Source organism: Leptinotarsa decemlineata, unplaced genomic scaffold (assembly GCF_025532065.1).
Source record: "Leptinotarsa decemlineata unplaced genomic scaffold, Ldec_3_MD MMD2_tig00001019_RagTag_RagTag, whole genome shotgun sequence".
Classification (NCBI taxonomy): domain Eukaryota; kingdom Metazoa; phylum Arthropoda; class Insecta; order Coleoptera; family Chrysomelidae; genus Leptinotarsa; species Leptinotarsa decemlineata.
Window position 1 is genome coordinate 8,194,385 of NW_027412557.1, and position 16,716 is coordinate 8,211,100.

The 16,716-nt window shown below is 31.6% G+C and overlaps 1 protein-coding gene across 1 annotated transcript; it reads right to left on the bottom strand.

The window, feature by feature from the left end:
- Positions 1 to 453: 453 nt before the first annotated feature.
- pelo (pelota mRNA surveillance and ribosome rescue factor) lies at positions 454 to 16,155 on the bottom strand. Its single transcript, XM_023155909.2, has 7 exons — positions 15,977 to 16,155; positions 15,651 to 15,894; positions 7,667 to 7,921; positions 7,329 to 7,551; positions 5,866 to 6,058; positions 4,890 to 4,996; positions 454 to 697 (listed from the first exon to the last, which is right to left on the bottom strand). The coding sequence occupies exons 1-7, from the start codon at positions 16,015 to 16,017 to the stop codon at positions 615 to 617; spliced, it is 1,146 nt and encodes a 381-aa protein (XP_023011677.1). The 5' UTR covers positions 16,018 to 16,155; the 3' UTR covers positions 454 to 614.
- Positions 16,156 to 16,716: the final 561 nt, after the last annotated feature.

The following is a 16,716-nucleotide window of genomic DNA, read 5'->3' on the forward strand; positions in this document are numbered from 1 at the left end:
GCCAAATATAAATTTTTGAAATATTCTGACTACAAACCAAATTACATAATTGATTAAGTTCACTGGTTGTTATGGAAATAAAAATTTTTTCTCGAAACAGACTTTCATTTTTGTAAAAAAGATGTCACAATGTGACATCTTTTTTACAAACAAACATAGTTTATGTTGAATATGTTATTATCAACTAATATGATGAAGATGCTACTTCTTAAAATGCAAATATTTAACCAAAAAAATCAATTTGATTAAGATTTTCTTGTAGCAAATATAATTACAATATTTGGATTTCGATTAATAAAAAACACTACAAAATTAATTATTTCAGCATAATTTGTAAGTTATATTGAATTCTGAATTTTCGATTCATCATTTATTTATCTCTGGTATCAATTATTCCAAAATAATGGAACAAGAAGTGTTCAATTATGTTTCAATTTCATAATTATAAAAATATTGATTGAAGGTTATCTTTAAATAACCTTATACAAAATAAATTAAAAAATATAACAGCTTCATTCTCTAAAATTACACTTATTACATAAAATGTAAAATAACAAAGAATTATATAATATCTCATGGAAAGGAATTCACATCTAAAATATTTTGATAATTTGCTAGTCTTCATCACTTTCATCATCATCAATTTCTGGCATTGGAAATCTTAAAATGGCAGCTACTCCGGTCAACTGATCCAGTTCTAAAATGAAAAATATACAATTTAGGATTGGTTGAAAACCAACAAAAGAGGTCAGGCAAATAAGAAAAAGTATATCCAGATAATTCATTTTGAACAGTTCCCGGATCAAAAATTTTTGCAAAATATTGGTAATTGAAAAAATTTAATTTCTCCCAAAGGTCTAATTTTTGAATTAGATATAGCCACAAAAAAAATCGAGACTATTTCATGAACTCACTAACAACTCACAAGTAAGTTCACTCTCCGCCATATTTGGGTCAAGATTCCCCGTCTCGAATTTTATGCGCGGCCGAACTACAGTGCAACCGACTGAATCTGAGGCGTTTACCAAGCGAGCCAAATCGAGGCATGGAATATTATTACAAAGTGAGTAGTTGTAAGTGGTGGTTTTGTATTTGTGAAAAATTTGTGTCTAGTTTCAAAATGAGCAAGTGTCGAGTTGTGGGTTGCTGTAATTTGCAGGGTGATGTCGGCATTAATTTTTTTCGATTTCTAATTGACGAAAAAAGGTATGTTTTTCTATTATTTATTATGTAAGATTGAAGTAATGAACATATAACGAAAATCATAAAATGAATTGTTATAGACCATATATTAGTGGAGTAATTAAAAATCAATAACTTCAGTAATCAAAATAAGGATTGAAACATTTGTTTCGATGAAATGAGCATCAAGTCACACTTATTCTACAATATAGGAAAGGATAGAATAGTTGGTTTTGAGGAATTATTTAACAAGAAAACGGCTTCTATGCTTCTATAGCAGAATATGCCTTGGTAGTCATGGCAAAAGGCATACATTCGAACTGGAAACAGCCTGTTGCATACTTTTTTACCAATTCATCCACATCAATACTGGATATAAAAAGTATTGTGATTGAAGCTGTTAGGCAATTATCCAAAATTGGATTGAAAGTTAGAGGTATCATTTCAGATTTATAAACTTCCCAGAAAAGATCTCGAAGTGACTGTAGAGCAGCCATATTTCTTTGTTGATGAGAAAAACATATTTTACTTTTTCGATACTCCTCATTTGCTGAAATGTAGCAGAAACCATTTTTTTGATGACTTTTTGAAATTTGATGAATATACAAGGAACAAAAGTCATCTTGAACAACTTTACAACTTGGATAAGGAAAAGCAACATAGAATAGCACCCAAACTTACTGATTCTCATTCATTTCCAACTAACTTTCAAAGGATGAAGGTTAAATCAGCCAATCAAGTTTTCAGTCATTCGGTAACTACACCGATGAATACCTATTCCAGTTTCAATCAGATACCATCAGCAGCAATAGGAACGGCTACATTAATTGAAAAAATGGATAAAGTGTTTGATATTTTGAATTCAAAACGATTTGACGATGTCAAAAATTTCAAAAAACCTTTTTTCGAAACATCAAAACAAATTGATTTTCTGAAAATGAAAATATTTTTCAGCAAATTAACTGTAATATCTAAAAAAGGAGAAAATATGACTGGACAAATGAGATTCATTGAAAGATGGCAGATAACAATTTCGACATTTCTGCAACTTTGAGAAAACCTACACAGTGAAGGAGACTCCTACATATTGACGAAGAATATAAATCAGGACCGTGTGGAAAATTATTTTGGTCAAGAGAAATACTTGTGGAAATGCCAGAAACAGAACTCCTATTCAAATTATCAGAGCTTTCAAAAACACATTTACTCTTCAGTATTTCACACAGGCAGAAGGAACTAACTGTCTAGAAGATACTTATTACAGATGCAGACATAAATAGAATGAAGATTCTTATGGAAATTCCAAAAAAACCCTATAAACCTTTGATAGTAGAGACAAATGAGTATAGAACTCTAGCCACTCCAGAAGGCAACAGCTTGGGCTATGTTTGTGGATATCTTTTGGGAAAATGTTTAAGAAAACATTCATGTGAAGTATGTACAAATTTTGCCACGGCGGCTAGTAAGTCACTGAATGAAACAAATGTATATAGTCATTTCAAGGCATATAATAATACAGTAGCCAAACAGTTTGGAAGTTTATATATGCCTCCAGATTCATTTTTACAATGTATCATTCATTCATATAGAGACAGAATTTCTTAATCATTTCAACAATTTATGTGCCATTGATTGCACAGGCAACCAGCTCAAAACAATATTTTCAAAAATCAATATTTCTCACCTTTGTGATAATTTTCCTTTGGATTATTTATTTTCTCTTTTCACAAGGGTAAGAATTGATTATACTTTGAAATTTGCCAATAGAAATTTGAAAACAAATGTTTAAAAAATCAAAAACTCATCATGCTGAAAAACCTTTAGAATAGATTAGCATAAGTTTTTGACCAATATTGTATAATATTACTATATAAAATATACGTTTATTTCACCACCTTGTCTTATTTTTTATCAATTCCTAAATAGTTCACAATCATATGAGACATAAATCATATGGCCATAAACCATAACTACAGTACACGTCACAAAATCAATTCTTCTGTTATACCAAGACCAGAAAAAAAAACACTCTACAAAGAAGTTATGTCTACTTGGGACCTAAATTATATAGCTTGATCCCTCATGAAATGAAAGAATATAATTCCCATCATTTATTTAAACAAAAATTAAGGAATGGATAAGCGCCCAGTCACGCCTTTCCATCCATCAATATATTGATATATGAAACATTATTCTCTCTTCATTCGAAACTTCCTCCGCGATATTTTATATATAAGTTACTTTTAATTTTATATTTGCAACACCATTTTTACATTTTGAATATAAAACACTATTTTTTTCATATTTTATATACTTTAGGCTTAATATTTGAATTTTATATCAACAGTACTATTTACTACTCTTCCAATACTCTTTCCATGATATTTTATATATACAATTTTATATTTACAGCACTATTTTTAAAATTTTATAGTCACAACACTATTTTGAATTTTATTTTTACAACAATATTTTATATTTTAAACACTTTATAATTCATATTTCAATTTCATATTTTCTTTTAATTTTCCTGATATGATTTCGAGATTCTGGATGTACGTAGACAATTTCACTGTAGTCAAGGCCCGCCTTTTGGTATTTTGTCTACTTTGACTATATCCCCTATTAGGCTAATTGAATGTATAGATATTACTTTTGTAAAGTTTTACTCCCACTACCAAGGCTTGACTTGTTGAGTAGTATGTATTTATTTACCATTGAATGTCTTCTTTTATTGTAACTTTTCTTTTAATGCAATGTAAATAAATATTATTATTATTTATTGGGAGCTCCTCGTAGCAATGATGAAGTCAGATCATGGTCACATATTTTTTGGTCGAAACGTTGCACAACAGCTCTTAGCCTACCCGCTCCTGCCCCGCTAGATGCCAGCAAAAAATAAAACCTCGACCCGAAACATCAAAAAGACCGACCAGGAGTGAATTTACTTCTGTTTACTTATATACGGTGGTATTGCAAAATAAAAGTAAAACTGTTTTTATTTTTCTCATTTAGAATGTGCCTATGTGATTACTATATTTGTAGTTTGTATTGTTTCATTAAAAAAAAACTGAATTGACTAATTATATTTAGTAGTAGAAATAAAGACATACATATGATGAAGTGAGATGCAGCATTGTGTTTTGGATTGCAACTGTATCATTGTTGAAATTGCTTCCTAATCAGGCACAATTTGGGAATAGCAACTTAACATTCCTGACAGTAATGTAACAAAACTATGAATATTACTGGAGTTTCTTCCCAACACCAAATCGTTATTTTTAACACCTAGACACGTGTTTCGATCACCAAGTGATCATCTTCAAGAGGAAGTTTAATCTTCACATGGTGATAGAAACACGTGTCGAGGTGTTAAAAATAACGATTTGGTGTTGGGAATAAACTCCAGTAATATTCATTACTACACCAAAGGTTCCAAACAGCGCATCACAAGTAACAAAACTAGCAAAATAATCTTCCTGTTACAAATAATTGAAAATTGTGTATGTTTGATGTGATTTTCAATTAAATGAATATTTTGTGCAGCATAGAACTTATATAATGTGTGAACATGTGTTGGGAAAGTGTAATCATGAAAAGAAGTACTGTTAATAAATAGGAAACAAAGTTTCTTACTTTATCAACCTACCCAAAGAATATTTTCTCATTTGAATGTCAAATAGTGCGAAATCAATTGAAATACGTACGTTCTCCCGAGATGTGTAAACTAGAGAATATCTTGACATCTCCACCGGAATCTCTTACTGAATCAACCAATTCAACATATTCCTTGCGAAGTTTAACATCTTGGCTTCTGAAATAAAATAAAATCAAATAACAAGCAGCATCCAAGAGTTTGTCATAAAATTCATATTATCATGATTTTAGCTATCTGATTGGAACATTCATTTTGGCTAATAAGTTCTAATGCTTACATTAACAATTCCAACGATTTTGGAATATATCTTCTAATGGCCATATCGAATGGAATAACTTTTAATTGCTACCTAGAGGAAGGTATCGAGATTAATTTACTTTCAGGATATCTTCGATATTTGTTGTCTAATATTTCACAAACTATTATTAGCAGAAAGATTGTTCATCAAAAGAATGTGAAATCACAAATCGTATGACATATTAATCCTTCAAGATTATAAGTTTAGTTAATGTGAATAAACCAATACATCATAACTGATTTTTAATTAAAAATAATGAGAATGAGGTCAAATGTTGAATAATTTTATTATTATTTATTTATTCACAGGTTCAAAACCAGTGTGTGCGTGTGTGTGAAAATATATCATTGAACTGATTCTTCCGTCGAAAATACTGTCTATTCTATTTCTGAAGCCCAGAAATATACCTATTCGTGAAAATTATTTATTTAATCTGACAGAGATTCACAAATGTCATTTTATTACTCAACCAGGTGAATGGTATATTATAATAAATGCAAAAAAATTGTGAAATATAATGCTGTAAACCAAAACTGATGCATTGTAAAAAGTGGAACTTATATATTCCAAACATCCTACAAATGTTTATAAAATCCATGTGATGATTAACCAAGAAGCGAGATGGGCAGGGTAAGAAATACCTGCTTTCCCTTAGTATTCAATATAAAAAAGTTGAATCACACTTACTAACAATGTTGAAATAAAAATGCAAAATGAATTTACTCACCGAAATAAATTATCTGATATCAATAATGATTCAATAGCTTGTGCTGCATTAGCCTTTTCCACATGTTTCTTACCATAGAATGCTTTATCTGGTTCCAGCTGTAGAATTGTATAGAAATTTTCTAATGCCTTCACTTCGCTACTTGCTTTAGTATCTGATATTTTGTTTATAACTGCTGGATCTTGAAGAACCTCTGAAAAGTGAATGTGATTATAAGTGAATGAGTGATTTTTATTAAAGAGCATATGAAAATATGTTGTCCTGCAAAATGAGAAAACATATTTTTCATTTCGAAGGACTGAGAAACAAACAAATCATCCCTTTATTTTGAAGATTCCTATATTTTTTATATAAAGATGGAGAAATAGAATGCCAAAAACTTTCTTTTCCAAAAATTAATCTTTCGTGAAAATATACCCCTTTCGATTCAAACAAGATTCCTATGGCTGGGATTTTAAATAATCAAATAAATGTCATTACGTACTGTCATCGATGACATGAATCGATTCAAGTCATTCGTGACAAAGTCGTAATTTTATGAATTTATCAAGTGCTTTATCTTGTAATGTTATCCAGGTTAGTGCTGAAGAGGCAAGACAAGTGTTTTATTCCGAAGCATTGATGTCCGCCATTGAGGATGATAGTGCCATGTAAGTGAAATACTAACTCTTTCATATATGATATAGGTGTAGCAATCCTGTAAATATCTGAATCAATTCCATAACGAATGTTTGGAGTACAGCCTGAATGAAAAAAAGTAATTTTTGTATAACTCAGTGTTCATATAAAAGTATTTTTTGTTTTGTGTAATTTGATGTTTATATGAAAGTAGTTGTTTTGAAAAGGCTTTTTCTTCCAGTATGTGTTTGAAAGTTACTTCATTGCATGACCTACACATCTCTGTAAAAAGTTTATTTTGAAACCAACTGCTTTCATCCGTTTTTTTTTTGTATAAAGATAGAAAAGTAGAATACCAAAATCTTTCTTTCTTAAAAAATTCATATGTTAACTTCCTGTTGTTTTCCTGTGAGCTGCAAGAATGATAAAGGCCTTATCATCTTTGGCTGAGACTATTCCAAAAAAGCCCATACAAGGGACAGCTGTTTGCAATATTGCTTCACTCAGAGACAGACTTCTATACCGACATATTGTTGTCTCTACACTGAATACATAACATTATTTGCCGAAAAAATTGAGTACTGTAATATGTTTGACGTCAATTTAAAAAATGAAAATGTATTATTTCTAGGCCCACAATGAAAAGGTGGTCACAGGTTGAGAGAAAGAATTATGATTTATACTTTGACAAAAAAAGGTATATCAAGACACTAGTATTAAAAAAATATTGCATGGATACAGCAATTAATTTGAAAATCAATGGCAGTGTTTAGGGGTTTGCAATAATTCTAAAAAAAGTTTTGTGCTGACAAATAAAATTCATCTAAAAATGTAGAATTTCTTACCATTCAGTGAGTGCTTGAAGCCCGAAGATGTATGAACCAACATGAATTTATGTTTATTTTCCAGGAGAAGTTTATTATCAGTTTTGACTGCAGTTTGGAAAAGATACTCACAAAACTGATCTCTTACAAAACCTGGCGAAGCAATCAATACACATTTTACAACATCAAAATTAACATGTCTTAAAATTGATTGCATAACATTGTCATAAAATTTTGCTAAACCCTGCAAATAACAAAACAGAAACATGATATTCATCTTAACGTGGCAAAGTTCCTAATATATTATTTTGAAGTTGAAAAAATATCCAGAGGTTAACTTTTTCTTAAATGATATTTACCTTTTCATGTTGTTGAACAAAACCCTTTCTTTTTCTTGGTATGTTCATATCAATTTTAGCTCTCATCAAGGTCATGCTAGACGTTATTAAGCAAATTTGAGCTAGACCTTCTTGCATTATAACAGCAGCAACATCAGCAGTTTTTGTAGGGTCACATGCCATTTCGATACGCTCTAGACAGACTGAATCCCACAGACGTTTTCTCAGAGAAAATTTTCTGTTCTGTTCTAAATCCAGTGTATGATAGGCTCCCATCTGGAAATAACATAGAAAAAAAATGCTATAATTCTTAATATACATCAGTTTTGACATTTTGTTATTAAGCTGTAAGACGTCTGCTAGAAAAATACAGTTAATTTTCATTTTTCTCAAAAAATATTTATTCATCAATTTCTATTTTGTCCCCTTCGAAGTACTTCCCCTCAGATATAATACACTTATATGCCAGTGTTTTTTCCAATCCTCGAAGCAGTTCTGATATGCACTTTTTGGTGATTCGGTTTTTATATCTTCAATCGTGACAAAACGTCGTCCTTTTATGAATAGAATAGAATATTTTTTTAACTATGTTATATACAAAAGTACATTTATAGCAAGTCAGTTAGGTTACAAATACATAAAGATATATTAAAAATACTTAGAAGGACATAGTAGCGACAAATAAAGATTGCCACGTTGAGTATATTTGTGATTATTCTGATATAAAAAATTAAATAGTGATATTTATCAGAGCACTTCTGAGAAAACAGAGTCGAGCGAATGGGATCTGAAAGGAGTGTTCAAAGAAGAACTTCAAGATGTTGCATATATTCTTTAAACTCAACCACTGAATAGAAGCAGTGCTGCAAAAGAAATCTTTTTATCTTTTTTTGAAAGGAAATTATATTGAGTGACTTGATATCAGATGGTAATATATTATACACATGAGAGTCTGGTGAATTTTTTTGGGAGACTATAAGCCTGTACCTGGGAGTTCTGATATAATCTGATCGTCTTGTATCATAGGAATGTACTTGAGATTGTGTTACCAAATTTCTTGTGTGTCTATGTATTTCTGTAAGAGTCTTATATATGTATAAGGAAGGTAGCGATACAATTTTGAGGCGAACAAATAAAGGACGACAATGTTCTCTGCTATTATTGTCGAAAGATTTGCAGTGACTTTGAGGAGTTACCCCACATTATGATACCGTAACTCATGTGAGTATAAAAAAGTGCAATGTAGGTACTTTTCAGTGTATCATGATTAACATATCTCTTCAATTGCCGAAGTAAAAATAGCGTACTAGAAAGTTTATGTCTAAGTTGTTCAATATGACAATTCCAGCCAAGTCTGTTATCAATAGTTATTCCCAATAATTTAACGTTATTGTCCTCCATGAGAGAATTATTTGTAGAAAATGTGATATTCTGGGTTTTACTATTATTAAGTTGTAGCTTATTAGCCTGAAACCAATATTTGGCTTTTTCTTGTAACGCCAGTGATAACATCGATAGTTGCTGATAGTCATAGTGAGGCATCAACAAACCTGAAACGCAACGCCCATGAACAAAGAACGAATGAACCATCAACCCGAAATAATAAATGCCATACAACCCGAAATAATAATGCCATAATAAATGCCATAAATGCAAGGGAGCTAAGCCTCCGACCGTTTTAAAAAACACAAGCTTCGCGAGGCCGATCCAACCAGCGACATACGTCCCGATTTGTACTTTTAGTTGCAGAAATTATAGTGTTAGAGGAGGCTAGCCTCCAGTTGATCTCTGTTAGTGTACGCCTGCGTTTGTTTTTTATTCAATTATTCGGACGGGATGCCGTGACGGACCGGGACTGAAAAATATTTCGGTAAATCGTTTTAGTGTTTCTTAATAATATTTATTTGTGTATAAAACAGGCAGTATTGTATTATAGCAGTGCTTTTTGGTAATATTTTCAATGTGTTTTTAAAATGTTTTCTTTCAATTTCAAGGTGTTTTCAGGTTTTCACTTTTCGGTAAGTTTTTTTTTCCATTTATTATGGATAAGTTGGACGAAATTAAAAAATTTGACGATATAGTCGATTGGTTGCTGACAAATAATTTTAAGTCTTTATCTTATGATAATGAATTTTACATTATTAAAACTCTGGGAAGGCCTCAACCAAATTTGATTTCAATTGAAGCGTCAGATAATCGACAAAATCGAGGATTTATTATTAGTTGATACGATAAATGTGATTGATTAACCGGCTCCATTAAACGAGAAAAACTTTTTTGTCGGCCCTGTGTTTTATTTTCCGTACAAACTGAATACCAAACGTGATCTAAAATAGGATACTCCGATTTAAAAAAATTTACCTCGTCCTACAGAAAGACATTTTGAATTTAAGGAGCATATATTTTCGTCTTGTAAATTAAAATTGTTTACCAAACAAAATTTAGAAACAGCTTTAGATACAGCTCAAAAAGAGGCCATAATTTCTTTTAATAATCAGGTTAGGGAAAATCGGTCGAATTTAAAAAGACTTATCGATATTACGATTTATTTGGGTTTCCCAGAATTAGCTTTTCGTGAACACGATGAAACAGAAGATTCGATTAATCACAGTAATTACAGGGAACTTTTAATGTTATGGGGCAAATATGATTTCCAATTTGGCACTTTTTTTTCAAACGGTAGCGTTTTTTTTTGGGCACCTCAAAAACCATCCAAAATTAGCTTATAGACAGTGTGGCATATATTATTAAGGAAAATATAAGCAAGGAGATTGAAAGTGTTTCTTTTTTTGCATGGGAAATCGATGAAACTACCGATATTACCTGTACATCACAACTTTCAATTGTTTTTAGATATGTCAAAGATAAGCATAATTAAGTACTTGTGCTTATAAAATATTTGTAGCAATTTTTAACAAAACTGTTATATTAGAAGAGAAAAGTATTATTATTTATCGACTGAGAAGAGTTCATTTATATTAAATAACTCAAAGACAACCCTTTTTCCTTGTTTTTGTTTTTTTTAATGGTCAGTTTTATACGTATAATTTTCAGCAATACACAATTTTTGTTTGCATTTATGCAAATTTTACGTATTTTGCTTTAAATAGGTGCGGTATCCCAAAAAATTTTCGCGCCTCCGGCGGGCTTTTCTGTGTATATATAGTCTTTATAACTTTAACCTCCCCTGTTCTCCAATACAGGAGCCGTCACTGATCAATAGATATATAGATGGATAATAGATATCTTTGTTAACTAGTGCCGAGTTACCACAGTACATTACATTCAATATTACTCATATCAATCAATCAATCAATTTATTCATTGTAAATGAAACATTACAACGTCGTTATTTCCTTAGTATTAAAATTAAAATACATATACACAGAGATGCACAGATCAAAATAAAATAAATAAATATATACAAAATTATCATGCACATGTAAACCTACAAGAGATGTAGCACATGTGTTATTCATTTATAAAATCTTCTATTGAATAGAAACATTTTTCTATTAGGACATTTTTCAGCCAGATGAAGAATTCATTCGAGTGTTTCTTTTTTGCAAAGTCTGGAATTTTATTATATAATTTTGCACCCCAATAATCGCATCCTTGCTGTGTTTTCTTCAATCGATGAAGAGGAACTTGCAGTAAATCTTTATTTCTGGTATCATAAGAATGATTGAGTACATTTTTTGAGAACATCTCTGGATTTGCGTGAACATATTTTAGACAACTATATATATATGCACTGGGAATGGTGAGGATTCTTTGTTGACGAAAAGCCTCTTTGCAGCTATCTCTATATGCAAGTCCGCATAGAATTCTGATGGCTTTTTTTTGCTGAATAAATATTTTGTTTGAATCAGAACTTGTGCCCCACAAAAGGATTCCGTAAGTTGCTATGCTGTGAAAGTTTGAAAAATAGGTTATTTTAGCCGCTTGATGTGTTGAAATTGTTTTCATTCTCCTTATACAATATATTGCTGAATTAAGCTTCTTACTCATTTTGCTTATTTGTACCTTCCAATTTAGTTTTGAGTCCAGATGTATTCCAAGGAATTTTAGTGATTTTTCCTCTGTATTGTTTTTGCTTGAAATCATTAGCCTTTGAGTTTTTTCTTTGTTTAGCAGGAGTATATTTGCCGTAAACCAAATATCTGCTTCGGCTAGAACTTGCTCTGTCTGTTGTCTTATGTCACCTTCATCTTTGCCTTTAACTAGAAAAGTTGTATCATCTGCATATGCACTTGATGCATAAACCTTGATATTTTCGAGAAGATCGTTTGTGTAGATGATAAACAGAATTGGCCCTAAAATCGAACCTTGAGGCACTCCTTGAGTTACCGGAATTGTCTGAGATAGTGAATTTTTCCACCATGTCGATTGAAAACGATTTGACAGGTATGACTTGAGCAGTTTATACGAAATTCCTCTTACTCCATAATATGATAATTTCTCTAACAGTATTTCATGGTCAACAGTATCGAAAGCTTTACTCAAGTCACAGCTTAATATCTGGGAGTCCTCTTGATTATCAATGGCATCTATGATTTTTTGAATAATCTCTATCATTGCTGTCATTGTAGATTTTCCTTGCTGATATCCATGCTGAGAGCTGTTGAAAAATGCTGAACTGTCAAAGAACTGGACTAATCTCTTTTTGATTACCATTTCGAAAATCTTTGATATTACTGGTAGAATTGAAATGGGTCTAAAGTTATTTGGAATATCTTCCCCTTTTTTAAAAACTGGTATAACTTTTGCATGCTTTAGTTCATCTGGAAACACCCCTTCGTTTATGCATTTATTGATTATTAATGCAATAGGTTGCGCTATTACATCACCTAAGTCCTTCAAAATTGTGGTTGAAATTCCAAATATATCTTCAGTTCGTTTACGTTTAATTTTATTTAAAATTTGTTTAATTTCTTTTTCATCCGCTTCAGAAAAATAGATTGATCGGACATTATCTATATTATTATTTCTCAGCATTTCAATAGAGGGAACATTGATTTTTCCTATTTTACTTGCTGTTTCTGATCCTACCATTGCAAAATAGTCGTTTAACTCATCAGCCATGAGTTTAGATTTGTTGATTTTTGTAATATTCGGTGCTGTTTCAGACTTAATAATATTCCATATTGCTTTAGTTTTGTCGACAGCCTGTGCAATGTACTCTTCAATATACCTCTTTTTTGTTTCTATTATGTTTCTATTATAATCGTGTTTGTACTGAACATAAGCTCTTTCTGATGCTTCATCTGATTTCACTTTCCTTATTGTGTCTAAGGCATCCAATCTATTTTTCATCTTTTTCAGTTCTTCAGTGTACCATTTTGACGATTTTGTTCTTCTTTTATTTGTCTTTTCTTTTATAGGAAAACATGATTCATATATTGTCAGAAATGCATCATGGTAGCATGTGTAGGCTGTACAGGGATCAAGGTTTTCAAGTAATGTTGTCCAATCCAATTTTGATAATTTCTTTTTGCATTTTTCAATGTTTTTAATATTTATGTTTCTCGCTGTCACCATGTGATTTTTTATTCTTTCATCTTTTTGAGACAAATTTAGTATTTGTCCCATATGATCTGACATATGTAAATTTACTGTTTGAGAGTTCGTTTCAGAAATTGTGTTTGTGAATATGTTATCGATGCAGCTTTGAGATCTATATGTTACACGTGATGGTTCTACAGTTGTTTTATGTAATCCATAGGATGACAGCAGATCCTCCACAGAACAGCATGTGTTACTTTCAGTCATGAAATCGATGTTAAAATCTCCCGCTAAATAAATATTTTCCATATTATTCGTTCCTGTTATAAATTGCAAGACTGAGTCCAGCTGTTCTAAAAATATATCGATTTCTCCTTGTGGCGATCTGTAGAGTGCCAGAATTATTCCATATTTTGTTATAACTCCAACGATTTCAATCTGCATTTCAATTGAAAAACCTGCCACCTCTTTCATTTCTCTGTACTCCATATTGTTTCTGAGAAGTATCATTACCCCCCCATGTATGTGATGTGTTCTAGAGTAGTAAGTCCCCACAGTGAAATTTTCAATAACTAAGGTATCTATTTGCCACTGATTTAGCCAGTGCTCTGTCAATACTGCAATTTTTATTTCCTCTTGTTGATTTAGATATGCAGTCATTTGATCAATTTTATTATTTAAACATTGTATATTGAGATTTAAAATTTGATTTTGTTTCACATGCCCTTTGGAGCAATCTGGCTTAGGCGAAGATATAAAAAATTATATTGTAAGTTTTCTTCCTGTGTCTCAGTTTCCATTAATTCTTCAGATAGAGTAGCCTGTCTAATAGGTTGCGAATTTTCACTGTGACCTGTTTTTCCTTCATTGTTTATAACGCTCATATTGGTTGTAGAGGATCCTAAAAACATTTTGGTTTTCAATTTTAAAACTTTCACTAGCAATTTACATATATGCCATTTTCCGGTTTTGTTGATGTTCCTGTTATCTCGGTAGTAGTTCCTTCTTTGCAGGATTGTTGCATTCTACAACTATTAAAGGAAGGCCAGCAAGATGTGTTTCCTTCAGGAGAGAAATATGTTTTATGTATTTTCTCTCGTTCATGTATGTCTTATCGTACCTATAAGGTTCAGTCAAAATCATTAGGTTTGTTTTATGTGACATTTCTGCCAGCTCTATAGTAGAGATATTGTCAATTCTGTTAGGCCATATAATTAGGAGATCCGTTTTTGACAGATGCTGGCTTGCATTTATTGAAGTCTTCATCAATTCAATTTCAGTACAATTTGGTTTTAAGATTGATTCAATTGTATATTCTCCTGATAATTGTTTTCTTAAGAAACCTGCCACATCCCGACCATTATTTCCAGCAACAAAAATGATTTTCTTATCGTTTTTTGCATTATTTTCCTCCAAGTTTTTCGTTTTTATATCTTTCCTGTTATTTTCCCTGTGGTTTTTGTCTTTATATTCCATGATTACACCAAATTTATTTCTATTTGCAGTAAAGTCACTCTCTACGGCATTGGTGGATGAGTCAGTAGTCTTTTTTACTGTTGTCCCATTTTTATCTGTTTGGGTGTTCTCATTTTTTGTTTCTCTTGGATTTGTTTGTGTATGATTATCTTTGGTTGGTCTGTTTTTGTCCACAAATTTTTTTTCTAGCACCTTGATTTCTTGTTTTAATTCAGATATAAGTATTTCTTGCTGTTTTAATAGACTGTTCATTTCCGCTTCATTTTTCGTAGCTTTTTCAACAAACTGTTTGTGTTGTTTTTTCAATTCAGTTATGTGTTTGTTCTTCATTTCCCCATCTTCACTCAACTCTGATATTGTTTTCTCCAAAGTGCTGAGTTCCATGTCCTGTTCATCAGTTTGTTCATTACAACAAATAATTTTGTTGCCACTCATCTTTTTTATTTTTCTGTATCTGGGTAAGCAACTTTTGTGAAAAATACTGGCACATTTTGTGCAGACATAGTTACAGAATGGCTTATTTTTACAACATTTATAGGCATTGTTTACACAGACTTCTACACTGGTAGCCATTTTTAATATTATTATTATAAGTATCAATAGTTTATATTATAAGTTGCAATAGTTTCATATGATTACATCAATTCATATTCAAATAAACCAACAAATTTGTGATTGTGTGAGTTGCACAGTAAAGTCTTCCAAAAAAATTAATTTCATCTGAACTCATCAAACAAACGATAGCTATAAAAAGGTGCAAATTGATACAGAGCTCTTATGAACTAGGAAATCTTTTTAAGGAAAGTTTTCTTCAAACTGAGTGGTATCAAGAATCTCAGAATTAATGCTGGTATGGATAGCAAGTAATCTTGGTTTTATTCATTCCATGCTAGAGGTCTTATTTTTAGCTTTCACAAATCTTACTTAGAGAGCTATACATATTGGACATGTATTTTGAATCATACGTTGGGAAAACGATGATACCAACATTTTTTTTATTTTGAAAAAATACATTACAAATTACCTTGACATACTGATTTTCTTCTATGTTCCTTCCCTTCAGTCTCAGCATACATGCTTGAGTATCAAAATCGATATTCTCTACAGAAATTGTTAATGTAGTTCTCACTCTGTTGGATGAAGATGAGCCTGTGGACGATTCAGTCTGGACTTTTCGAATTGTTGTACCCCGTACAGAATCTCCTACAGATATGAGGTTGTACGCATGCCACATATCTTCAGGTTCTTCGGGGATAAGAGCTACAGAGCTGCAAAGTTTATAATAGTTTCAAATTTTCTGCAGGCGTTTCATTTGCAATATAACCTCAAAAGACACCAAGGACCACTTACCCCTCGCCATCCCTATCAATACTCTGATACACCAATTTCATTTTGACGTAATTCTAAACATTATTCCAAAAAAATAATTAGATTTGGTTATCATTATCATTATTTTTGGGTATAGGTATACCAGCCTCTCACTTAAGGAACTGAAATAATTTTCTGTCATCTTTCAATATTGCCAATGCCATTTTTTTTATTCTCAAATCTCAGTGTTGCAAACTAGATGATATAACGGTGAAATCAATAAAGTCAAAGTATTCTCAAATCAAGCAATATTCTTTCGACTTCTGAACATTTTCAAAAACTCTACCTAGAAATAGAGGTTTTCACTGTGGTTGCTGGCAACAATGTTAAAACAAATCAAAAATCATGATGTCGATCCCTTTTTGCATGTTTCACGTGTTTCACCACGACAACGTTACCTGTCCGTTGCCTAACGGAACGATAGCGCTCCTTTGGTCATCTTCATTTTCTTCAGGTTGGAAATTTTTCCCTTACCCTTTCAACTGTCTTTCGTCAGGGAGACGAGTGGTTCATAACTGAAGGTGTTTTTTGGTAACGACATAAAGATCAATGACCTTTATGCCGCTCTGGGCTTGTGTACCCCTTCCTGACTGGGGTATTTGATAAACAAACTGTTCATTTCAACAGACGTCGTGGGGCCTTCACTCAACCGAGCGACGGGGCCTTCTGAATAGAGTGGGGTCGTCTATAGTGTACTCTACAGTTTCCCTAACTAATGGATT